General features: G+C 44.6%; 2 protein-coding genes across 2 annotated transcripts in view; one reads left to right on the top strand and one right to left on the bottom strand.

Moving 5' to 3' along the window:
• LOC109894775 (palmitoyltransferase ZDHHC5) overlaps nt 1-9,489 on the top strand; it is a 26,261-nt gene extending 16,772 nt beyond the window's left edge. The window contains exons 7-10 of the mRNA XM_031828443.1: nt 520-714; nt 1,047-1,159; nt 5,078-6,105; nt 7,140-9,489. Coding sequence (XP_031684303.1) covers nt 520-714; nt 1,047-1,159; nt 5,078-6,105; nt 7,140-7,368 — 1,565 coding nt within the window. The 3' untranslated portion in view covers nt 7,369-9,489. The remainder of the gene's footprint in view (nt 1-519; nt 715-1,046; nt 1,160-5,077; nt 6,106-7,139) is intronic.
• A 450-nt stretch (nt 9,490-9,939) lies between these two features.
• LOC109894151 (thioredoxin-related transmembrane protein 2-B) lies at nt 9,940-21,010 on the bottom strand. Its single transcript, XM_020487395.2, has 8 exons — nt 20,615-21,010; nt 19,949-20,009; nt 18,650-18,763; nt 16,751-16,827; nt 16,370-16,476; nt 14,715-14,780; nt 14,456-14,585; nt 9,940-11,509 (listed from the first exon to the last, which is right to left on the bottom strand). Exons 1-8 carry the CDS (start codon nt 20,801-20,803, stop codon nt 11,330-11,332), a joined length of 924 nt encoding a protein of 307 aa, XP_020342984.1. The 5' UTR covers nt 20,804-21,010; the 3' UTR covers nt 9,940-11,329.
• Nucleotides 21,011-25,824: the final 4,814 nt, after the last annotated feature.

The following is a 25,824-nucleotide window of genomic DNA, read 5'->3' as shown; positions in this document are numbered from 1 at the left end:
TCTCTTTGCTCTCACCCTCCCTCTCTCTCCTCTCTCTCTCTTCTCTCTGTCTCTCTCCCACCCTCTCTCTCTCTCTGTCTCTCTCCCACCTTCCTCTCTCTGTCTCTCTCCCACCCTTCCTCTCTCTCCCTCTCTCTCCCCACTCCCTCTCTCCCACTCCCTCTCTCCCACTCTCTCTCTCTCTCTCTCTCTCTCCCACTCTCTCTCTCCCCACCCTCTCTCTCTCTCTCTCCGTCTCCCCTCTCTCTCCGTCTCTCTCTCTCTCCCACCCTCCCCGCTCTCTCTCTCTCTTTCTCTCTCTCTCCCACCCTCCCTCCCACCCTGCCTCTCTCCCACCCTGCCCTCTCTCCCAACCTCCCTCTCTCTCCCAACCTCCCTCTCTCTCCCAACCTCCCTCTCTCTCCCACCCTCCCTCTCTCTCCCACCCACTCTCTCTCTCTCTCCCACCCTCTCTCTCCCACCCTCTCTCCCTCTCTCTCCCACTCTCTCTCTCTCTCCCACCCTCTCTCTCTCACACACTCTCTCTCTCTGTCTCTCTCTCTCCCTCCCTCCCACCCTCTCTCTCTCTCTCTCTCTCCCTCTATCTCACTCAGTCTAAAAGCAGTCTGGAGATGATGGAGAGTCAGTCGTGTGATGCGGAGCCTCCTCCTCCCCCCAAACCAGAGCTCAGGTACCCCGGCCTGTCCAGAGGCCACCAGGAACAACACACAGAGGGTACGTACACAAACACACACTCGCATTGAAACACACGCTCAGTTAACCAGAGTTGTGTTCATTACTACTCAGCGTAGGGAAACGTTTCGCAACGGAGAAGGTAAACAAGCGTTTTCGGTTGGGACAAGTTCAGGTAGTCCCTCTCTGTTTCCGTTTGTCTTCTTCCGTTTGGTGCCTAATGAACACGGCCCAGGTTGTTGCTGTGAATGACAGTGTGCTATGAGTCAACTTAAATTTAATTTTTGCCAGCTAAGTTTACGTACGATAACAAAGACGTACCCCGAGTGAATTTATTTAAGGCTCTCGCTCTTTTCCTCTCCCTCTCTCCACAGAGAGTAGTCTTCTGAGCAAAGCCCCGCCCACACCCACCATGTATAAGTACAGGCCGACCTATAGCAGCCCGGGAAAGAACCACACTGCCCTCACTCATGCCTACGCCAACCAGGTAACAAAACACCCACTGTCTTAATGCCAACCAGCTAGCTTGTGTGTCTCTGTGTGATTACGTGTGAGAGTGTGTGTGTGTGTGTCTCTGTGTGATTATGTGTGAGAGTGTGTGTGCGTCTATGATTACTTGTGTGTGTGTCTGTGTGATTACGTGTGAGAGTGTGTGTGTGTCTCTGTGATTACGTGTGAGAGTGTGTGTGTCTCTGTGATTACGTGTGAGAGTGTGTGTGTCTCTGTGATTACGTGTGAGAGTGTGTGTGTGCGTTTGTGATTACGTGTGAGAGTGTGTGTGTGTGTGTGTGTCTCTGTGTGATTACGTGTGTGTGTCTCTGTGTGATTACATGTAAGAGTGTGTGTGTCTGTGTGATTACGTGTGTCACTGTGTGATTACGTGTGAGAGTGTGTGTGTGATTACATGTGAGAGTGTGTGTGTGTCTCTGTGTGATTACATGTGAGAGTGTGTGTGTGTCTCTGTGTGATTACATGTGAGTGTGTGTGTCTCTGTGTGATTACGTGTGAGAGTGTCTCTGTGTGATTACGTGTGAGAGTGTGTGTGTCTGAAAGAGTATGTGCGTGCTGTGTGAGGTATGATCCATGTCAAACTACTCCGGTAGCACACACACACACACACACTGTTCTCTCTACTCCGGTAACACACACACACACACACACACACACTGTTCTCCCTACTCCGGTAACACACACACACACACACACTGTTCTCTCTGACTCTGCCTAATATTTCACATATCAGGGTTCTCATTGGCTGCGTGCCTGTCTGTCTTTAATCGTTTTGATTTGTTCTGATTTGTTCCTGCATCTCTGTTTTTACTTGTGGCTTCTTTTCCTGCCTTTTGATTGGTTACTCAGTGGCTTTCAGTTGAACAGTATCAGTAAGTGAATGCAGGAGTATTTCTTTATTTTATTTTATTTTTCTTCTTTTCTTATGTCTTGTTACCCAACCTTGTGTGTCATCTTTTAGCCTGTAGCTCTCCCCACGCCGTTGCAGAAGAGATTCTCCCCGAGCAATTTCTCCTTGTAGAAAGATTTTGTGGTATCAAATCAAATTGATTTATAAAGCCCTTCTTACATCAGCTGATATCTCAAAGTGCTATACAGAAACCCAGCCTAAAACCCCCAAACAGCTAGCAATGCAGGTGTAGAAGCACGGTGGCTAGGAAAAACTCCCTAGAAAGGCCAAAACCTAGGAAGAAAGCTAGAGAGGAACCAGGCTATGAGGGGTGGCCAGTCCTCTTCTGGCTGTGCCGGGTGGAGATTATAACAGAACATGGCCAAGATGTTCAAATGTTCGTAAATGACCAGCATGGTCGAATAATAATAATCACAGTGGTTGTCGAGGGTGCAACATGTCAGCACCTCAGGAGTAAATGTTAGTTGGCTTTTCTTAGCCGATCATTAAGAGTATCTCTACCGCTCCTGCTGTCTCTAGAGAGTTGAAAACAGCAGGTCTGGGACAGGTAGCCGGTGAACAGGTCAGGATTCCATAGCCGCAGGTAGAACAGTTGAAACTGGAGCAGCAGCATGACCAGGTGGACTGGGGACAGCAAGGAGTCATCATGCCAGGTAGTTCTGAGGTAGTTCTGAGGCATGGTCCTAGGGCTCAGGTCCTCCGAGTGAGAGAAAGAAAGAGAGAATTAGAGAGAGAGCATACTTAAATTGACACAGGACACCGGATAAGACAGGAGAAGTACTCCAGATATAACAGACTGACCCTAGCCCCCCGACACATAAACTACTGCAGCATAAATACTGGAGGCTGAGACAGGAGGGGTCAGGAGACACTGTGGTAGTTAATTAACACATTGTAACATATTGTATTTGGCCTATTTCCCATGTATGGTGTGTTTCCTATACGTCACACAATCTGACCATAATTCACTTACATCAGTTCTGGAATCCCGGGTGGCGCAGCGGTTTAAGGCACTGCATCTCAGTGCTGGAGGCGTCGCTACAGACCCTGGTTAGATCCCGGGCCGTGTCACAACCGTCCGTATCACACAGTGGACTGTCAATGGCCCAGCTGCTGTTTGACGTTTTCTCCACAAGAGGGCATCAAGGTGCACAGTCGAACAAACCTCCTTTAGGCTCAGTACAACAACAACCATGCCTACATCCCAAATGACACCCTATCCCCTATAACAGGGATGGGCAACTGGCCGCAGCAGGCCTTTTGAAGGGACCAGCAAAACAAAAATTTTTTTGGGGGGGACGACTCAGTCTGGGGCTCAACTTACTGTTGAGAGTTAGAATAGTAGAATACACAAGGTGCAGTATCGTAATTTGGTCGTGCGTCAGCAGTTTTTCTCTTGTTGTGTCAGTTACTGTCAGTCAGTTACTGTCAGTCAATTAAAGATTGCTAAGTTTGTATAGCGGCCAGCTATCTAAACTTGTTATCATGGTCGAATTCGATATCATATTAAAAACTGCAAACCTTCCTCTACGCCCCATGGCAAAATGAGTAGAATTGTATGAAATGAGTTATTCAATTTGCAAAAAACTTCTCTCTGCCCCATTGCAAAATGTGTAGAATTCAGTGGAGGCTGCTGAGGGGAGGACGGCTCATAATACTGTCTGGAACGGAGCCAATGGAATGGCATACCATGTGTTTGATGTATTGGATACCGTTCCACTGATTTCCCGCTCCGGCCATTAACATGAGCCCGTCCTCCCGAATTAAGGATGCCACCAACCACCTGTGGTAGAATTGCGCAAGCTTAGCTGCTGCCAAGGGGGGCTACTATAATGTTTTGGGGGTTGTATAGGTGCGCATACCCACCTGCAATTGCGAAAACCATCCCTGCCTTGTAAAGTGCACTACTTTTTGACCAGGTCCCCATATGGCTCTGGTCATAAATAGTGCACTATGTAGGGGGTAGGGTGCCATTTGAGAAACAGCCCCCATGTGTCAGGAGCTCTTTATCAGGAGCAGGGAGAGGAGATAGTTGTTTTGCTCTGTTAACTCTGATTGCGTTATCTGTTAGCCGGGGCCCCAACCACATTCCATTTCATTCGTTCTTAGGGCTGAGTCCCAAATGGCGCCCCCCCCAGAGCCCTGATCAAAAGTAGTGCACTAAATGTGGACTAGGGTGCCATTTGAGACACAAGCTTGTTGTTTCACTGGGCACACATGTCGCCCCCCACAACCCCCATCCCACAGCCATCTGGCTACATATAATGTGTGTGTGTTTAATTTTCTGTCCTGTGTGTTGTAAAGACAACATACTGTAACAGAAGCCACGTGGGCATTCTAAAAGCTCTAGGTCCCTATATTCTTCCCCCTTGCAGACCCCTTGTGTGTAGTGAATAGTGAAGCCCATGCATCTGGTCTGAGAGAGTTGTTCCCTTGTTCGACCTGGTTTTTCCCACTGTGGTTTTATTGGTAGTGGCCTAGTGCTGTCTGTACATTTGGACATCCAATTCTCATTCCACTTTCCAGTGTGGGATTCAATGACAAGGAAAGAGTTAATGCCGTGTTATCTTCTCCCCCCTCTCCTCCTCTCTGGCTCTCTTCTTTCTCTTCATCTCTCCCTCCACCTCACTCTCTCTCTCACTCCCTGTGTCTCTCTCACTCCCTGTGTCTCTCTCACTCCCTGTGTCTCTCTCACTCCCTGTGTCTCTCTCACTCCCTGTGTCTCTCTCACTCCCTGTGTCTCTCTCACTCCCTGTGTCTCTCTCTCTGTGTCTCTCTCTCTGTCTCTCTCTCTGTGTGTCTCTCTCTCTGTGTCTCGCTCCCTCTGTGTGTCTCTCTCTCTCTCTCTCTCTCTGTGTCTCTCTCTCTCTCACTGTGTCTCTCTCTGTGTCTCTCTCTCTCTCCGTCTCTTTCTCTCTCTCTGTGTGTCTCTCTGTGTGTCTCTCTCTCTCTCTGTTTCTCTGTGTCTCTCTCTCTCCCCACCAGATGAGTCGAGGGGACAGTCTAAAGGAGTCGTCTTCTCTGCTCCAGTCCAGCCAGCAGCCTGGCTTCCGCTCTGAACCCAGCCTGGATGGGAGAGAGGCCCCAGGGGAGAGAGGGGGAGGAGGATTGGGAGGAGGTGGAGACAGACCCGGAGGAGGGGGGTCAGTAGGGGGGGCACCAGGGTCAGGGGGTGGCGGTATCCCCGGTTACTCCCTAGGGGGACGTTCCTACCCCTCCTTTTCAGACCCAACGGTTCTATCTTCCGGTGGAGGGGCTTCCCGTTCTTCCAGCGTGCGTTCTGGCTCCGCCCACAATGCGGCCCACATCTCCGAGGCTACGACCTCCACGAGCTACAAGAGCCTGGCCAATCAGACGCCTCCTCCGCGCAACGGCAGCCTATCGTATGACAGCCTGCTCACGCCCTCCGAGAGCCCCGACTTTGAGTCAGCCGCACCCGACATGTCGCCCGGGCGCCACCGTACCCCCGCCCCGCCCCCCGTCCTGGGCTACTCCTCCCCCTACCTGTCGGCCCAACTCAGCCAGCAGAGAGACGCAGAGCTCCACCAGCCTTCCGCCTCTTCCGTAGCCCTCCTTTCCTCCCCACACCGCGCTCACTATCTCCGCGTCACCTCCTCCTCATCCCCCCCGCCTCCCCCTGAGAGGGAGCGACTCCTCCAGGAATCGCACTCCCACTCCCACCACTCTCAGCCCCCTCCCTCCTCCGCGGCCCCCCAACCCCCCCACCCACACCACCACCACAGCAGCCACAGCTCCAGACCCCCCCGCTTCTCCCGGCCCCCGCTCCTGTCCGACTCGGCCGCCCCCCACCACTACCCGTACCGCACCCGGTCCACGGACACCCCCCTGGCCCCCTCCACACACCCCCCGCGCTCCCCCCACCCCCCGCCGCTGGGGAAGTCTCTGTCGTACTCTTCGGCGGCGGCGGCGGAGATGCAGTACCGGATGGTGCGCAAGGCGTCGGCCTCGGCCGGAGGGGGAGGGGGAGGGGGGGGCGGGATCCAGGCACCTAAGTGAGTAACGGCTCTGCTCTTCACTGACTGACTGCAGCCCGCTGCCTCCTCCTTCTCTTCCTCCTCTTCTTCCTCCTCCTCCCAGGCTCCTGTGAGTTCCTTTTCCTCTTCCCCCCCCCCCCCCCCCCCCCCCCCCCCCCCCCACCCCCCGTCGTCTGTTTTCCACTCGTCTGTAGAGTCGTTGCTTCTTCTCTTCACTGCTTCTGTTTTCTTTTCTTTCTTTTTCAGTTCCAAATGGCACCCTATTCCCTATGGAGTGCACTACTTTTGACCGCGGCTCTGGTGAGAAGTAGTGCACTCTATAGGGAATATGTTGCCATTTGGTACGTCCCCGTTTTGTCTCGGAAACGGTCTGTTTCCAGCTACTGCAGTTGTTCCATTTAGTCGTTGTCTGTCCCTTACTGCCTCTCCCCATCACCTGTCCTGGTTCCCTTTGTTATGTGACGGGTGTAAAGACTGTCCAGGTCTCTGCCATGAAACATGTTGCTGTGTTACAATACATGACACATTATGTAATGACTTGCTATTCCCTATCTGGTGTACTACCGTTGACCAGTTTCTGGTCCAAAGGCGCAGCATTTAGGGAACCGAGGGATGCAGGCAGTCCATGTTTTCTTTCGTCTCAAAGTGCATTTTGTCCTCCATTGATCGCGGTTGTGTTATCGATGTAGTTGTGGATGTGTTTCATCCTCCTCCGTGTGTGTGTGTGTGTGTGTGTGTGTGTGTTACCGTTGTCCAGCATGAAGTCCCTCTGTTTGACTATAGGATTACAGTGGACGACACCTGTAATGTACCAGCCCTTGGTCACCCCTGCATGATGTGGACATATCCTATCGATTGATTATGAATGCTTCCACAATGGCACACTTTTCCCTATAGTGAATAGGGGCATTTTTTGGGGGCCCTGGTGAAAAGTAGTACACTATATAGGGGATAGGGTGCCATTTAGTACACACACTACGAGTGTGTGCTCTTTCTCTCCAACGTCTTAACTAATCCTTCTTTCCCTCCCATCTCTCGTTCTCTCTATCCAGGGACGAGATTCAGATGAAGTTGCTCAGCCGGACGAACGGGCAGCCCAGGTCCTCCCTTTCCTCCTCAGGCTCCACCCCTTCCTCCCCCTCTCACCCAATCAGCATGTCCACTCGCCCCGGACAGGCCTATCCCAGCCCTGGAAACACCCAGAGCCCCGCCCACAAGCTGGGGGGCGGGGTGAAGAAGGTGACGGGCGTCGGCGGGACCACCTATGAGATTTCAGTCTGAGTTTGACGGGTGGCCACTCCGACTAATGGTGTCAGGCGTTGGAGGTGAAGGAGGGGTCAGAGATGGACTGATGATATTTCTGCCTCTCGGACCCTTCAGGAGAGAGGAAAGCTTTTAATGAACAGACGTTTTAAAAGTTGCTCTTCTTCCAAATGCGATGGACTCCGGACTTCCTCTCTCGTTCAGAGACCTCCAGTCAAGGAACTACAGAACTAATCGGGAGGAAGTTGTTTAACCAGTCACATTCAAGAACACAATGCACCATTATGACATGGTGGGCGTATGGGCCAAGGGATCCAATCATACCCCTTAAGAGGCGGGACTCTTTGACAATCCACCAATTTCTGGGCGGGTTGAACTCTGTGGGAAAGATTGAGTGACAGTTATGACTGGGTTTGCCTTTTATTGGATAAAACAAGGAAGATCGATATGGCTGCGTTTACACAGGCAGCTGGATTCTGATCTATTTTTTTTTTTACCAATCAGATCAGCTCTGAAAAAGAGCTGATGTAAAAGGATCTGATTGAGCAAAATAAATCTTAATTGGGCTGCCTGTGTAAAGTCCTTTTTTAAAGAAAAGAAATGTACTTTCATTCATTCATAAATGTGTAATGATTCATTCTCTGTACAGAATTATATGGTTTGGAATTTATGGTGATTTCCTCCAATCAGTGGCATTTAAAGGTTACAGCGGCACGCTCCGGCCACTATTGACCACTGTGATTGGCTAGTGATCTCGCTGCCATTCTCTCTCGACCAATCAGAAATGGAGATGCTAAACTGTAGTAGACGGCAGGGTCATTGGTAGAGTTTGTTTTGCCCAGTGCCCCGGGTGGGTGGAGATTTCACTTAAGGACCAATGGAATGGTTAAAAAAATATATATCGCTGGGTCTGTACTTTAAAGATGGAGCGGCCTTTTCTAAACAAACTTTGGAGCAATGGCCTTGAAAATCAAGGAGAGAAGTGTTTTTTATTTTACATATTTAATTTCAAAATGTTATTTTATATGAATTTCTCTCTATATATATATATATATATAGCTGTTGATAAGATCACAATTTTTTTGAATGGCCTAATAGGGTTTTTCTGGTTTGAGTTAATTTCAGAATTGTAACCAAAACAGGGGAAAACTGTTGCCGTGTTCATGTTCTAGTCGGAACTTGGACATTTCTGACTTGCTAACTGGCTAACAAGTGCCGCGTTTAACCAGTTAGCAAGTCGAAAATGTCAGTTTCCTAGTTCCCGATTTAGCGCTAGAGCGCGGCTCAGTTGTATTGATGGCTGCACCAGCCAATCAGAGGCTGGGTTTTGAGTCTTCAGCCAAAGAGTGTAGCTGGACAATGTTATATGGTTCAGCTAATGGGAACCAATGTATATGATAAAAGGCGATGTAGCATTTTAAAGTCCTTTGATACACAGTAAACCACTCGACTTCTCGTGGGGCATATTTCAGAGACAAGTTATCGTTGTACCTTCTGGTTGTTTACTTCTGAGCTTTGTAATAATTTGTCTGAAATGGCACCCTATTCACAATATAGTGCACCACTTTTGACCAGGACCTATAAGGAATAGGGAGCCATAACACACACAACCAATGTTTCGTTTTATTGGTCCAGATATTGACGTCTCCGGTTGCCACTAGCTGACCTATCTGGAAACTAGCGAGGATCACATGCTTTGCCGTGACCAATCCGTAGAGCAAGAGATTAATTTCAGCCTACTCTTTTATTCGTTAACGGTTAAACCAATGAGATGAACAGCTGAAAAAAGTCAGTAACATCCTTTTTATATTTATTTTTTACTTTCCTTTGCAAGATTTTTAGGACAATTTACAGGGCATTGCTATAAACCGACAGTTTGTTTGACCAGTCAGGAGCGTAGAATGAAACTAAATGGGCTAGGACTAAAAGAGCACGTCGCCCAATAAGGCAAAGACGTTTGACTGCCATCAGGAACAGCCAATGCCCTTGCAGATGTTTAGACAAGTACGAGCCCGGGACTTGGGTGTTTTGAAATAAAATAAATAAAAAGATATGTACTATATAGCTGTGTGTGTGGGCGTGTGCGTCTGTGAGTGTGTGTTTGAGCATTGGTAATAAAGTATTTAAAACCAAAGGCAATGTGCTTTGTTCTGCTTGTAGTTGACGTTTCTTATGTCTGGTAATGCAGAACACAGGCTACTTACGACACCTTGAGTAGAACCGAAGGTTTCCACAGCGGCTATGAAAAGATAATGTAAGGTTACTTAAATCGGTCAGTTAAGATGACTCAGTTACAGTAGATTTTCATGCACCTCACATTTCTTCCACACAAGATCGAGGGGACAGAGATTGATTGTGGGGTTTACGTCAGTCAGTGGTGCCTGTAAGTAGAAAGGAAACCGCCACTGATGGAGCTCAAAGCTTCATGTCTCACCTCCCTCCGTAACTCTTAAATGCCGTCACTACCACTATGTATCAGAAGGTGGTGCCAAAATGCAGGTTGTGAATATTGTGGCACCATAAGCGTCTAACATGAACGTTATGTGATTATATTACTGCTGCGCGATCTAAAATGTAAATTAGACTGAATTTAATAATGTACACTTTTATTGCATAAAAAAAAAGTCAGACGCCCCTAGGGGTTTCATATCAAGCAGGAGGCAGATTCACACATACACAGAATCAATCGACACATTCTGAACGCAACGTTGAGACAGCAGGATTCTACAGTAACCAAGGGAATGTCAAACGGGTCAAATGTTCTGCTACTTCACCAATTTACACAATTCTCTCTGCACTGGTGCAAAAATGTGTTTAATAAAATAAGACAGTGTTTAGACAGAAGCCAGCCCTGAAATGGGAGCTTTTGAAAGTAAAAATGTAATTCTACCTATTGCCAGGACAACAAAAAAAACACTGGTCTAGTTCTCATGGAATTAGCATTAATAGCCAAACGCTCTCCATCCTCATCTTTCCCTTCAGCATCATCTTGAACTGAAAACTATGATTAGGTGACAAAGAACTCCCAAACCACTATTATGGAAGGAAAACAAACAAAAACACTTGCTAATATTTTTTTCTAAATTCCCTCTCAAAGACAGCATTTTGGGACAGAGGCCGTGGTTCATATATACACACACACACACCCTACCTTATCATTATGGACCCAGTTGGAGGTAGGTAGATGGCGTGAAATGTTTGACCATGGCTTAGCCAATAAAGTAGACATGCAGCAAAGAGCCTTTGACAGCAATTGGCTAACGAAGGAGACATTTGAGCCAATGCCTGGCGCGTTGGTCCAATATGAAACATTGCCAGCTCAATGGCACCATATCACTACTGTTGACTAGTGCACTATAAAAGGGAATCGGTTGCCATTTCCGACAAAAGCCAAAGTAACTTCTGTTCAATGGGTGCATGCAATTTGGCCGCACCAAGCACGGACTGGACAGAGTGTAAATCCACTCTCATATCCCAAATGGGACAAAGTTCTAAATCGAGTGCAACACTATGAGCGGAGTGCATCGTTGTAGTGTGCCAAGATTAAGCGTCAAATCAAATGCACTCAAATGGTTTAAGTCATAAAGTACACCCTTCTTCCTATATTAGTGCACTACTTTGTAGTATTGCACTGTATTAGATAATAGAATGCCATTTGGGAAGCAGACAATGATGAGCATAGAGGTCCTCCAGGGAACTGGTGGAAAGATCAACATAACTGTCATAGGTGCGATGGAGAGACGTAAAAATCAAACCGTACAGTGTAGATTTAAATGAGTTAATAGAGTTAATCATAATACAATTATTTTGCAACTCAAATCTTGTTGCATACAGTATATAGCAAAACAATAAAAAGGACTCATAACAATCATGTTTGTTCCCTCGATCGAACAGCACACCCCCTCCGGCATCAGCATAACGCCACCTAGTCCCATTGAGACGCCACACCGTTCTTCAGAGGCCGCTACCCCCGACAATTCTATTTGTCCTTCTTGGTCTCGGTCTCATCCTCCTGGGCGTCGACCTCGGGCTCCTCCTCTTCGGGCACGGGTGGGAACTGGGATTCGTTGATCTTGTCGCCCCGGTCTCCCTTAGACTTGTTGAGTTTCTTGGACTTCTGGTAGAGCTCGTTCAGGTTGAACTCCCGGATGATGTTCTCCTGTTGAGAGTGAGATAGAGTGCGAGAGAGAAAGAGAGCGTGTGCATGTCAGAGTTTCCGGACATTTAGACCGGCAGCATTTTTTCATTTACAGGACATTTGAGAAATTGACTGGACGTATATCCTTTGGGTGCTTAACCGTCCACACGCGGCACTCAGAAAAAGACAGAAATCACATTTAGAATATGGTCGTTCATATTAACAGAACATGCAAGTTGAGGACGCCACGACGCGAGGTCCTTCTTACCCGAATTCTGATGGGCACGGAGGATGTTAGAACAACAGCGAGACAGGTAAGGAACAGCAGCATCACTAGCCTACGTCAATCCACTGTCCCGCATAACAGAAAAGTTGACCTATTCTATTACAAAATCACCTTGTCGAGAAAGAATGAACCTATTCCAAAACAGACTCTGGGACGGTAAGATCCCAAATTCATACAACCAGTAAAGCCTAGGCTAAGTTTAAGCAATGAGTCCGATGCAACTGATCAGAACGTTTAGCACAAAACGTTAATCAACTAATTATTTCTTTACATTTTAAGCGCAGCGATGCACACGAGGCATTTCCACACAAATGTTTGTTCCACAATGCAATTAGAGGGGAAAACACCGTCGTCAAAAGGGCACCGCACACACGAGCCGTTTCATGTGACGGAGATGGAAAAATTTAGATAGATTTCCCTCCCCCCTCCTCCTCCCTCTAATATCCAACAACTAGCTTTGGGTTGCTAACACGGCCAGGATTTTGCCTTTGGCTACTGGTCTATGAAAGAATGTTGATATAAAATAATTGCCTCCACAGATATGGTCTGACTTTTACTAGGCTACTTTGAAGCAAGGTCAGACATGCCTCAATATGCATTAAAGTGTCCAGGTTTTGATTAAGCATACGTTTTCAAAAAAATGCATACTGCCTCCAGCTTATTGCAAAGTGGTGTGCGACGCACTTACAAGCACGACCTTCCATTGCCCATTTATGCATTTGCTGTTTGAGATGCTGTGGCAGCAGCTCTCGCCGTGTCCGACAGATTTTTCAACTCAAAGGCTCTGCATCCTATACGCGCGTGATAAAATACACAATGAATATACTGTACACCAAGTTATGCAAATTAACTTATAGACCGATAAGTATGACCAGTCTACTGGTACAGTGCCTTGCGAAAGTATTCGGCCCCCTTGAACTTTGCGACCTTTTGCCACATTTCAGGCTTCAAACATAAATATATAAAACTGTCTTTTTTTGTGAAGAATCAACAACAAGTGGGACACAATCATGAAGTGGAACGACATTTATTGGATATTTCAAACTTTAACAAATCAAAAACGGAAAAATTGGGCGTGCAAAATTATTCAGCCCCTTTACTTTCAGTGCAGCAAACTCTCTCCAGAAGTTCAGTGAGGATCTCTGAATGATCCAATGTTGACCTAAATGACTAATGATGATAAATACAATCCACCTGTGTGTAATCAAGTCTCCGTATAAATGCACCTGCACTGTGATAGTCTCAGAGGTCCGTTAAAAGCGCAGAGAGCATCATGAAGAACAAGGAACAAGGAAGTTTAAAGCCGGATTTGGATACAAAAAGATTTCCCAAGCTTTAAACATCCCAAGGAGCACTGTGCAAGCGATAATATTGAAATGGAAGGAGTATCAGACCACTGCAAATCTACCAAGACCTGGCCGTCCCTCTAAACTTTCAGCTCATACAAGGAGAAGACTGATCAGAGATGCAGCCAAGAGGCCCATGATCACTCTGGATGAACTGCAGATATCTACAGCTGAGGTGGGAGACTCTGTCCATAGGACAACAATCAGTCGTATATTGCACAAATCTGGCCTTTATGGAAGAGTGGCAAGAAGAAAGCCATTTCTTAAAGATATCCATAAAAAGTGTCGTTTAAAGTTTGCCACAAGCCACCTGGGAGACACACCAAACATGTGGAAGAAGGTGCTCTGGTCAGATGAAACCAAAATTGAACTTTTTGGCAACAATGCAAAACGTTATGTTTGGCGTAAAAGCAACACAGCTCATCACCCTGAACACACCATTCCCACTTTCAAACATGGTGGTGGCAGCATCATGGTTTGGGCCTGCTTTTCTTCAGCAGGGACAGGGAAGATGGTTAAAATTGATGGGAAGATGGATAGAGCCAAATACAGGACTATTCTGGAAGAAAACCTGATGGAGTCTGCAAAAGACCTGAGACTGGGACGGAGATTTGTCTTCCAACAAGACAATGATCCAAAACATAAAGCAAAATCTACAATGGAATGGTTCAAAAATAAACATATCCAGGTGTTAGAATGGCCAAGTCAAAGTCCAGACCTGAATCCAATCGAGAATCTGTGGAAAGAACTGAAAACTGCTGTTCACAAATGCTCTCCATCCAACCTCACTGAGCTCGAGCTGTTTTGCAAGGAGGAATGGGAAAAAATGTCAGTCTCTCGATGTGCAAAACTGATAGAGACATACCCCAAGCGACTTACAGCTGTAATCGCAGCAAAAGGTGGCGCTACAAAGTATTAACTTAAGGGGGCTGAATAATTTTGCACGCCCAATTTTTCATTTTTTTTTTTTTATCCAATAAATGTCATTCCACTTCATGATTGTGTCCCACTTGTTGTTGATTCTTCACAAAAAAAATACAGTTTTATATCTTTATGTTTGAAGCCTGAAATGTGGCAAAAGGTCGCAAAGTTCAAGGGGGCCGAATACTTTCGCAAGGCACTGTATTCCCATCAATGAATAGGCTAAAAAGCATTATTTCGCAATGGGATTTTTCCCTCTCCCGGAGGGAGAGGCTGGTGCCAATTTTATTAATCTGCTTTTCTATTCATTTACCTTTTTTTTTTTTTCATTGGCTAAAACACTGCCATTATCAGCGAACGGAAACCCTGGTGCGTGTGTGTGTGTGTGTTCTGCTCTGAAGCCACTCGTCTCACCTCAGTGAAGCTCCAGGACACGGCCCTACACTTCTTGTCCACCTGGGGGCGTCTCATCACCTCCTTGCCACCCTGGAACAGCACCAGCGAGGGCAGCTGCTTGGAGAGGGGAGAGGTACTCACCTTGTACCTGGAGAAGAGGGATGGAGGGAATTGAAGCTATTAAAACGGTGTTTCAAATCATAGCCGTCCAATCAGAACACTACTTCACTAAAAAAATATCTACCCGCAGAGAGGGCAAATGAGAAAAGGGACCTACTTCTTAGACACGTCTCCATACCGCCCGATGTCCACCTTCCCAAACTTGAGCCCAGCGCAGTTATACCTGTAACCATGAGAGAAAACCCATCCATTTCCCAACAAACACAGCAATAGCATTACCACCATTACCACCGAAATGTGGGCGCTTCGTTTGAAATGCACGGTCTGTTCTCCCAAGTTGATGCACAAGAGACCAAACAGCCTCGGAACACGCGCTCAGATAGATCATGTTCGAGCCTCGGGTTGGACAGTGAGACGCACGCGCTCAGATAGATCATGTTCGAGCCTCGGGTTGGACAGTGAGACACACACACTGGCACCTGCAGGAGACGTGCAGATGTTTCATTTCTCTCTCGTTCCGTCATGGCTGAAGCCAGCGCCAATTCATCCTATTTGTGTGTCCAGGTTAAAACGTGGGACGTCCCTCATTATAAACAAACAGTCAGTTAAATTCATGGTTAACGCACCATTTTCACATCTATTTAGTGGCGATTTAATACACAAAACAACAATGTCATTGAGCTAATTGACTGGCCAGAGATCAGGGCTTTCCTCAGAAAAGACGCAGTGAAAGCTGCTAGTATTTTGAACAACCAAATGTCAGTCAAAATGATTGATGAAATCAAAGTGAGTCTTGCATTTTACCCGGGTCCCACCAGTAGTAGTAAGCCAACCGAGATGGAATGCGTTTGAAGCGATGATGCGCCACCGAGGAACAGCTAGGACGCCGAGCAAAGTATCTCGCCAGTGGCACGCACACACATCGTGTCGGGGGTTTTCGTGGCCGCCAGACGAGACAGTCGAAGGAGGATGCGGTGAGCGAAGTTACTGGCCTCAAATTTGACCAAGCTTGATCCACATAGATTGATGCATCTAATTGGGCATGTTATAAATGACATTTTTTCCATTTTGATGATGACAGGCTATAGTCTATGGCTGGATTTATGGATTTGTTTCCAATGCTACATTCATTTGGCAGACCCTTTCTACAAGGCCTAATCATATTAGTATGGATATATTGTTAGCGCCTATAGGCTATAGAGATGCATTCAGGTAATGAACTCATTATTACATGTCAACATTTGAATTTGATTACAATTATTTCATGTCAATCGTTCTTGAATTAGATGTATTATTTCTTTTTTAAATAGTCCACTCTATTACCCTATACATCACATTAAATTACGAGATTGGATTGCACTTTTTTAAACAATTGTTTTATCAGGAATAATGAAACTGTCACAAGCAATACCTCCCATCGCGTTTCATTTCTCACGGTTATAACATTGTAACATCTGCATTATTTTAAAGAAAAAAATATAGATTATTCCATGGGAAAACCTACACTAACTCCTGAAGCCTAAAGCCTGCCCAAAGTGCCTAGGACACGGTGGTAAAGTACTGTTATTGTTTATAACCACTTAATGTCATTTAATTATTTTATTCTGCTCGCTCGCCTCACTTTTCTGAGGGGGGGGGGGGGGGGATCCATTAAACAGTGAATCAATTTTGTCTGGCCTAATAGGGCCATATGAGATGGTCTGTTGTGACACAATTCAGGAGAGGATTGTAGATTGAAGCCAAGGATTTATGACGCAATGCATTAAAATGGCGGCTTTTGTCGTGTAGAGTGAAAGTTAGTCGTCGTCTTACTTGAGGGAGAGGTCTGCGTAGACGGCGGCAAAGGACTGACACTCTGGGGACCAGTTTGCGAAGAACTCGACGATCCACGTCACTCTATTGTCCCTCTCCAACTCGTCCTGCAAACCCCGGGGGCACAAGTCAGCCATCGATTTCACTAAACGTTACATTTCAATCAATAGAAAATGTCAATTTTGAAATGACATGATAAAAACACACTTTCACCTGAAATGTCAATAACAATCTAACTGGTGTCATCTTCTGCGATCATGTGAAAGTATGATTTGTGATACACCCATCGGTGTTATTTTCTCTCTATAACACACCATTACTATGGCAATGGTAATATGGTGTGTTACAGTAGAGCCTTAAGAGGTACTCTATGGTACTCACGTCTATGGTCTTGTCACTGAAGTACTTGATGTACTCTGGGCCCATGTAGAGAGGAGGCTTACAGGTCATCAGGAACACTGGAACACATAAATCAGCCAGTCAGTGAGCAGAAGGAAGGGTAACGAGCCAATCAGAAGGCAGAATGAGGGGTCATCAGGTTATAGGTCATGTCATCTAACCAGGCATTTACCGGTTTAATTAATTACCACAACAGTAGAGGAGCATGTGTGTGTGTGTGTGTGTATCCATGTATGTACAGTTAAAGTCGGAAGTTTACATACACCTTAGCCAAATTCATTTAAACTCAGTTTCACAATTCCTGACATTTAATCCTTGTAAAAATGCCCTGTCTTAGGTCAGTTAGGATCACCACTATTTTAAGAATGTGAAATGTCAGAATAATAGTAGAGAGAATGAATTATTTCAGCTTTTATTTCTTTCATCACATTCCCAGTGGGTCAGAAGTTTACATACACTCAATTAGTATTTGGTAGCATTGCCTTTAAATTGTTTCATTAACTTGGGTCAAATGTTTTGGGTAGCCTTCCACAAACTTCCCACAATAAGTTGGGTGAATTTTGGCCCATTCCTCCTGACAGAGCTGGTGTAACTGAGTCAGGTTTGTAGGCCTCCTTGCTTTTCAGTTCTGCCCACAAATGTTCTATAGGATTGAGGTCAGGGCTTTGTGATGGCCACTCCAATACCTTGACTTTGTTGTCCTTAAGCCATTTTGCACAACTTTGGAAGTGTGCATGGGGTCATTGTCTCGAAGACCCATTATGCGACCAAGCTTTAACTTCCTGACTGATGTCTTGAGATGTTGCTTCAATATATCCACATAATTTCCATTCCTCATGATGCCATCTATTTTGTGAAGTACACCAGTCCCTCCTGCAACAAAGCACCCCCACAACATGATGCTGCCACCCCTGTGCTTCATTTACGGTTGGGATGGTGTTCTTTGGCTTGCAAGCCTCCCCCTTTTTCCTCTAAACATAATGGTCATTATGGCCAAACAGTTATATTTTTGTTTCATCAGACAAGAGGACATTTCTCCAAAAAGTACCATCTTTGTCCCCATGTGCAGTTGCAAACCGTAGTCTGTTTTTTTATGGTGGTTTTGGAGTAGTGGCTTCTTCCTAGCTGAGCGGCCTTTCAGGTTATGTTGATGTAGGACTCGTTTTACTGTGGATATAGATACTTTTGTACCCGTTTCCTCCAGCATCTTCAGATGGTCCTTTGCTGTTGTTCTGGAATTGATTTATACTTTAATCTCTAGGAGACAGAACGTGTCTCCTTCCTGAACGGTATGACAGCTGCATGGTCCCATGGTGTTTATACTTGCATACTATTGTTTGTACAGATAAACGTGGTACCTTCACATGTTTGGAAATTGCTCCCAAGGATGAACCAGACCTTTGGAGGTCCACAATTTTTTTCTGAAGTCTTGGCTGATTTATTTTGATTTTCCTATGATGTCAAGCAAAAAGGCACTGAGTTTGAAGGTAGGCCTTGAAATACATCATCAGCTACACCTCCAATTGACTCAGATGATGTCAATTAGCCTATCAGAAGCTTCTAAAACCATGACAATTTCCTGAAATTTTCCAAGCTGTTTAAAGGTACAGTCAACTTAGTGTATGTAAACTTCTGACATACTGGAATTGTGATACAGTGAATAAGTGAAATAATCTGTCTGTAAACAATTGTTGGAAAAATTACTTGTGTCATGAAAAACTATAGTTTGTTAACAAGAAATTTGTGGAGTGGTAGAAAAACGAGTTTTAATGACTCCAACCTAAGTGTATGTAAACTTCAGACTTCAACTGTATGTGTGTGTATGTATAAACAAAGTGTGTATGTATGCACACCTTGTGTAGTGCAAGCGTGTGTACTGACCGATGCAGAGGGTGAGGTAGAGCAGGCCCATGCGGATGTCCAGTCTGAAGAAGAGGATAACGTTGGCCACCTTACTGAACAGAATGATGTTCCCCACATGCTGTTCCACCGTTACTGAGACAACGAGAGATGGAGAGTTGGGGTTAAATCGAGTAAAACAACAATTCTATTGCATAGAATAAGGACAATTTGAAGGTTGAAGGCAATAGTGCACGTGGGGAAGAGGAAACAAAGATGATAACATTGACAAAGAGCAATAACATTGAGAGAGAACAGATGGTAAATGAAGACTAGAACAAATAGTTTTGTATAAACCATAGAGTGATAAAGGAGTGATATGAAAAAAAGTGAATAGTGTAGAAACTATTTTAGAGTCTGAGACAGAGGGACAGTTTGTAGTTGAGGCCTAACAAGTGAGGGATTCACTTTAGGGAGGAGGGAGAGACAGGCAGATGAAAGACCAAGGGAGTGCCAACAACAGGGCTAACGTAACGTAAACACCACAAGGTCGACAGACATTTCACGATCTATTAAAACAGTCCGTTTTACAACACTAAACTACTCATTTAAATAGGGCTGTGTGGACAAGACATCTGCCATAGCAGATTGGTTGAATACCTACAACAATAACATCAATATACAGCAGTAACCCAGAACAAACAAAACAACGTTGGCTCTACACTAAACGAGTTGTTCAGACAAAGTTGAACTGTATGAAATGTTAACCTTGTGGATACAAAGGTGAAAGTTCGCTAGCAATGTGTGTGGGTACTTCTTGTTTTACTGAAATGGTAACCATGTCATGTAAAACAAAAATGTTTGCCTGCTGAAGGAGACCCCTAGCTCCAACTGAGGGTGTTTCCAATAGATACAACAGCTTCAAAATAGTCTATATCATAAACATTAAATCAAAACAAAAATTTGCTTTTTTTGTTCGTCATTTAAGTTTAGGGATAGGCATAAGGTGGGCAGCGTGGTTAAGGTTAAAATCAGATTTTAAGAAGATAAATTGTAGAAATATGCAGGGTTTATGACCTCAGCCACCCAAGCCACACTCTGTTCTCCCCACTTCCATCATGGCAAAAACTGACGACCAATAGCATCTACCCCCAGACCATCAGGCTGCTGAATAGCCACCACTAGTCATACTTTTCACATCTGTGACCCTGTGCATGTGACTAATAAACTCTAAAATCCTATGTGGCTAGTGATGGGAGGGGAGGGGGCAGTTTTCTAATGGTTAAACACAGGTGGGTACAACTCTGCTAATGATTAACCTGGTTCAGGGTTGATACTTACTAGCTCTTCTGTTTTTCATCATGACGATGGCACTGAGGAACATAAGAATCTCCACTTCTCTCTGTGGAACATGATAACAGAGTAAACATACAGTTTATAAAAGGTGGATACCTAGTCTGAATGCATCCACCTTGTCAGCTCGGGGATTTGATCCAGCAACGTTCCGGTTACTGGCCCAACGCTGTAACCACTAGGCTACCTGCGGCTCCAGTACTAGCTAAGAGGCTAAACAAGGCCTGCTACTAACTCCAGCATTGCCGGTGTCATCCTGTTGTTTTTAAGGTGGTTTTGGTGCATGCACTCATGGTGGCAGTGGCACTTTCTGCCCGAGAAAAAAAATCAAGGCCCTGGTAGCCTAGTATCAGAGGGGGTTCGCACCTGCTAACTCCCCAGTATATTCACCCTTTGCGCGGTTCTGTCTCATCACCTGCCTGCTACTTTCCGATCTCGGTTCGGGTTACAGTCTATATCACTTTTCAATGTCGAACTCAGGCCAACTCCCATCGAATTGCAATGGCCATTCATGTAGCTAGCGTCAGCTAGCTAACAGAACACCCCACTCTGTCATCACATTTAGCATAGGATGGCTACGTTAACTAGCTCGTTGTCAATCTAACGTATCTCTATATTTTTCAATCCCCATTTGTTACACCATCCACTACTGACCCAGTCAAAGTCGCAGGGATTGCCATCCTCTCGTTGTGTCGAAAGATGTTCGCAGATGCCTGGCGTCTTGCGGATCATGAGAAACCCGATTGACATGAACAGAGACGCGACATAGTATGGCTTTAGCAGCCACTTGTACACCTGCGGCAAGTGGTAGAGGAATGCGAGGAGTGGTGTTAGCAACGCCATTTTCTAATTTAGATATACAAATAAAATAAAACAGCCGGAGGAATAGGAGAAGATGAGGCCGCCTGGAGCAATGCGAAACTCGTCGTGATGCGACTCGCAGGATAGATTTCCAGTCGGCCAAAGCAAATTAAAGGGGAGGAAGGATGGTGCGGAGGTCACTGCGGACGAATCCTTGGAAATGGTCCCGCCTCCTTTGGGAAATGGTGGTGATTGGCCAGTTGAAAAAAATCAAAGGAACGATGATTGGTATACATTTTGCAAAAGAGGAAGGACTAATGAAAGACCAGGCTCCTCCTTTTTCTTCATATGGGAAAAAAATTGTCTTTTTGGAAATACTTTGTAGGTACAGGGCTTGTTCAACGTTACAGCCGACAGTGGAGGCGACTGCCTACTGACTCCCCCAGTGGTGGGAAAACTACCCAAATGTCATACTTGAGTAAAAGTATTGATACCTTAATAGAAAGTTACTCAAGTAAAAGTGAAAGTCAGCCAGTAAAATGCTACTTGAGTAAAAGTCTAAGTGTATTTGGTTTTAAATATACTTAAGTATCAAAAGCAAATGTAATTGCTGAAATATACTTAAGTATCAAAAGTAAAAGTATAAATAATTTGACATTTCTTATTTTAAGCAAAGCAGATGACACCATTTTTTATATTTTTTATTTTTTAACCAGGTAGGCTAGTAGAGAACAAGTTCTCATTTAACATCTGCGACCCGGCCAAAATAAAGCAAAGCAGTGCGACACAAACAACAACACAGAGTTACGCATGGAATAAACAAACATACAGTCAATAATAGAATAGAAAAAGTCTATATATAGTGTGCGCAAATGACGTAGGATAAGGGAGGTAAGGCAATAAACAGGCCATAGTGGCAAAATAATTACAATATAGCAATTAAACACTGGAGTGATAGATGTGCAGAAGATGAATGTGCAAGTAGAGATACTGGGGTGCAAAGGAGCAAAATAAATGAAATAAATAACAGTATGGGGATGAGGTCGTTGGATGAGCTATTTACAGATGGGCTCTGTACAGATGCAGTGATCTGTGAGCTGCTCTGACAGCTGGTCACACTCCAACACATTATTAACAAAAGATGCATTTGTGTTTAATGAGTCCGCCAGGCCAGACGCAGTAGGGATGACAACGTGTTCTCTTGAAAGTGCATGAATTTGACAATTTCCCTGTCCTTCTAAGCATTCAAAATGTATCGAGTACTTTTGGTTGTCAGGGAAAATGTATGGAGTAAAAATTACAATATTTTCTTCAGGAATGTAGTGAAGTAAAAGTAAAAGTAATCAAAAAATATAAATAGTAAAGTAAAATACAGATACTCTAAAAAACTACTTAGGTAGTACTTTCAAGTATTTTTTACTTAAGTACTTTACACCACTGGTGGAAAGTCTTCCCAGAAGATTGGAGGCTGTTTAGGGGGACCAACGCCATATCAATGCCCATGATTTTGGAATTGGATGTTTGACAAGCAGGTGTCCAGAAACATTTGGTAATATGGCTTTTATTGAGGGGGCTTGACTTCCCCAGTGATTTTACCAACACACGGCTACGGATCATATAACATATTCTAAGATGTTTAATAATTTGGGTCATGTAGCCTATTTTAATCATCATGGAGCGCAGTCCATACATAGCAGTTTAAACCTGGAGCCTGGTGCACAGTTCAGAACGACTGGACCGGACCGTTGTCATCACAGTCCATGAATAGTGAGGATTATTAGGGTAGATTTATAGGACTTCTGTTCAACCCCATTGTACACTTTTCTCACCTGAACAATTGAATATGGCAACTTTCAAGAGGAATCCAACCACTGTATTTTTGATTCACCAATACATTTAGTGTGTAAAGGCTCTCCAACCCAGTTTTTTTTAAATGATTCATTAATACTTTCCTAACCCTAAATAATATACTGATCAGAGCATATTTTAAACCTACCAATTGGTGCTGAAAATGAGACAAGCATGCATGCATGTACATGGCTTTCTTTCTTTCAGCCCTAATATTCTGAACCGTTCTCTCCATATATTCTAATGAGTCTGTTGAGAAAATTCTAATTAAAAGGTACACCAAATGTATAGGCATGGCTTTAGATAGATGTAGTGGAAGCACTATTGAATGTAAAATCCCAGAGAAAATCTGTTGGCCAGCAAGTGAGAGGGTTTTCAGGGGTTGAATTAAATGTATGTAGTGCGAGCAATGGAACCACACCTGCAAAGCCACACAATTTTAGGGGGGGGGGGGGGGGGGGGGGCTGTTTTGCTTGTTATTTTGGCATTAATACGTGTCACATATCAGTTTTCAAACAATGTAAAAAAAATAAACTAAAATCATTGAGTTAATAAAAAGGTGCATACGAACATGGCTACTTTTTTGCATTTTCAATCAAGGCAGCTCCAAAATGCAGGTGTTTCAGCCTAGCTTAGTGCTTTCTGTGGTGGTGGGGCAAGCCAGCAGAAAATATGGAGTGTTGCGCCGTGATTGGCTCAGTGTTGGGGACACTACGTCACCACCAAGTCATATAGGTAGAGCTCTAAAATTTTAGCCCCATGAGTTCTGCCGTAGAGTTACATTAGAAGTGCCCATCCAAGAAGGCTCAAGGTCATTGGCCACAGATAGATTGATATCAAATCACGTTATATCTATAATAGCTGCAAGTTAGCAGTCATCATCATGAATCAAGTCGACAATCTACTGGCAAATCCTTTTCAATCCTTGTCATATGAAGAGAAATTAGAGATAAAATGTCTCGGTGCTCATCAGCCATTGGACATAAATATTACACAACAAGTCGGAAGTCGCAAATTCAACAATGGGTGGTTTGGAAGGAAGCATTTCTGCAACTGCTCAAGTTCTTCTCATTGGTCATGCCAGAGGTGGATGTTTTGTACAACATAACGCAGAAAAGAACCACTGATGCAGCAGGAATCGCCGGAGCAGTCAACAACTTCAAGGTGAAAATTCTAAACATTTGCAAGCAAACTTAAGTTGGTGGACAGCTCATTTCCCCTCCAGTATGTACATTCCTTTCCAACCGCAGAACTCCAGTGTGTCACCAAGCTATGGCCTGTGGGCAACCAGGAGAAGCTGAAAACAGAGCTGTCTACTGTCTACCAGCATCATGAGCTGGACACTGGAAAGACAGCACTTTCTTTGTGGAAGTAACTCTATGAGAACAACCTGCAGGAGGCCTTGTCTGAGACGGTCTCTCTTCTCAAAATCATCATCACCACTCCGATGACAACCGTTGAGTTACACAGAAACCTTTCCACCCTTAAAAGGATAAAAACCTTCACACACACACAACTCCAGGGGCCAGAAAAGGTTAAATGCATTGGCCATGCTGTCAGTCCAGCATGACTTCATCCCGAGAATGCCAGGCTTTGAAAACAAAGTAAATGAGAAGTTTGCCCACAAGAAGGACCGCTGCGCCAACTTCCTGTCCAAGTGAGCACAACACAATAATGGTGAGTCCATAAATATGTCTAGTATGCTGCTGCATAAGTGATGTAATATGCCAGGGAGATATGTTACTGTAGCTACGAAATTAATACTAAGTGTATGTTGTGTAGTAAGCAGTTAGTAGTCTATGTGTCTCACCCTAAGAATGTGGTCCCTTTCCCTCTTCAAACTTATCCTACTGTTCTGACTTGGCCTTGGGATTTTAATAGGATCCCCATTAGCTGTTGCTAAAGCAGCAGCTACTCTTCGTGGGGTCCACACAAAACATGACATAATACAGAACATTAATAGACAAGAACAGCTCCACGTGGTGATGCACATGTAGCCTATAGCCTGTTTTAGAGAAATGTAATGATCTAATATTCTAAGAGGTTTCATTGTCTGTGTAACGGTATTCATTGTCTGAAGAAGAGGAATCATCGGACCAAAGCGCAGCGTGGTAAGTGTTGATGCTTGTTTTATTAAAACTGAACACTAACAAAAATAAACAAGAGAATAACCAAAACAGTCCTCTAAGGTGAAAACACTAAACATAAATTAACTACCCACAAAAACCATGTGGGAAAAAGCTACCTAAGTATTATTCCCAATCAGAGACAATGATAGACAGCTGTCCCCGATTGAGAAACATACACGGCCAAAAACAAAGAAATACAAAAACATAGAAAAAGGAACATAGAATGCCCACCCAAATCACACCCTGACCAAACCAAAATAGAGACATGAAAAAGTCTGTCTCAGGTCAGGGCGTAACAGAAAGGAAGGAAGAATGAAACTAATTGTATAAGAGGTGAGGTGTATAATCTTAATACTCACCCATATTTCAATGTCACATTTCACAACACTAACTATTGTTCCGAAGTAAAAATTCAAAATGTTATTTAACATTTTCATTTAAACTATTTTTCTATTTCTTGTCAGTTGAAGTTGATATACCCTTATTATAACCTGTTCAAATCATGTTTTTCCTTCTTTGAAAGCATACTCCTCTGAAAAATATGTCGTCAGTGTCAGTTGCAATGAAAGCATCCGTGACAGATTTCCACTTTTTTATTAATTGGCCTACACTGATTCAATGCTAGTTGAGTTACGTGATTAACCCAATTCTACTTTCAGTTCAGTTCTCTTTCCAAACGTAAAAAGATGAGGGCTTTGTACCAATACTTTAAAGGTGCCCACCAGAAGGCATTTGCTGCCCCTATTTCGACATCATTCCGGCCCTAGAGCGGAAACGCTTGTTTAGGTTCAACATCCAAAGAATGACACAGGCTACCTATACATACTCATGCATTGGGGGTGGGAAAGAACATTATGGTGATTCCCATGTGGAGTGGAGAAACATCAACAAATAGGGCACAGACAGCTGTCAGTGTAGCTAGCTAGCATGCTAACCTTAGCCATCTTTCTAACCTTATCTAGCTAGCTAATGTTATCTGTTGTTGCTGCTTTTTTGTAAATACACCATATTCAGAAGATTACCTTGATGAAAAAAGATTGCAGTGTAACTGCAGTAGTTTTGCAGTATAACTGCAGTTACTAGACT

This window comes from Oncorhynchus kisutch, linkage group LG7, assembly GCF_002021735.2.
Source record: "Oncorhynchus kisutch isolate 150728-3 linkage group LG7, Okis_V2, whole genome shotgun sequence".
Taxonomy (NCBI): domain Eukaryota; kingdom Metazoa; phylum Chordata; class Actinopteri; order Salmoniformes; family Salmonidae; genus Oncorhynchus; species Oncorhynchus kisutch.
The sequence above is the reverse complement of the archived record's forward strand: the minus strand, read 5'-3'. Positions and strand labels throughout refer to the sequence as shown.

Excerpts from the sequence above, each read along its gene's own strand:
- LOC109894151 (XM_020487395.2), bottom strand. The coding sequence starts at position 20,803 with ATGGCGTTGCTAACACCACTCCTCGCATTCCTCTACCACTTGCCGCAG. Across the intron at positions 16,477-16,750 it reads TCAGTGACAAGACCATAGAC|GACGAGTTGGAGAGGGACAA; the intron begins GTGAGTACCATA and ends CGGGGTTTGCAG. Across the intron at positions 11,510-14,455 it reads TGTCCTGGAGCTTCACTGAG|GAGAACATCATCCGGGAGTT; the intron begins GTGAGACGAGTG and ends CACTCTCAACAG.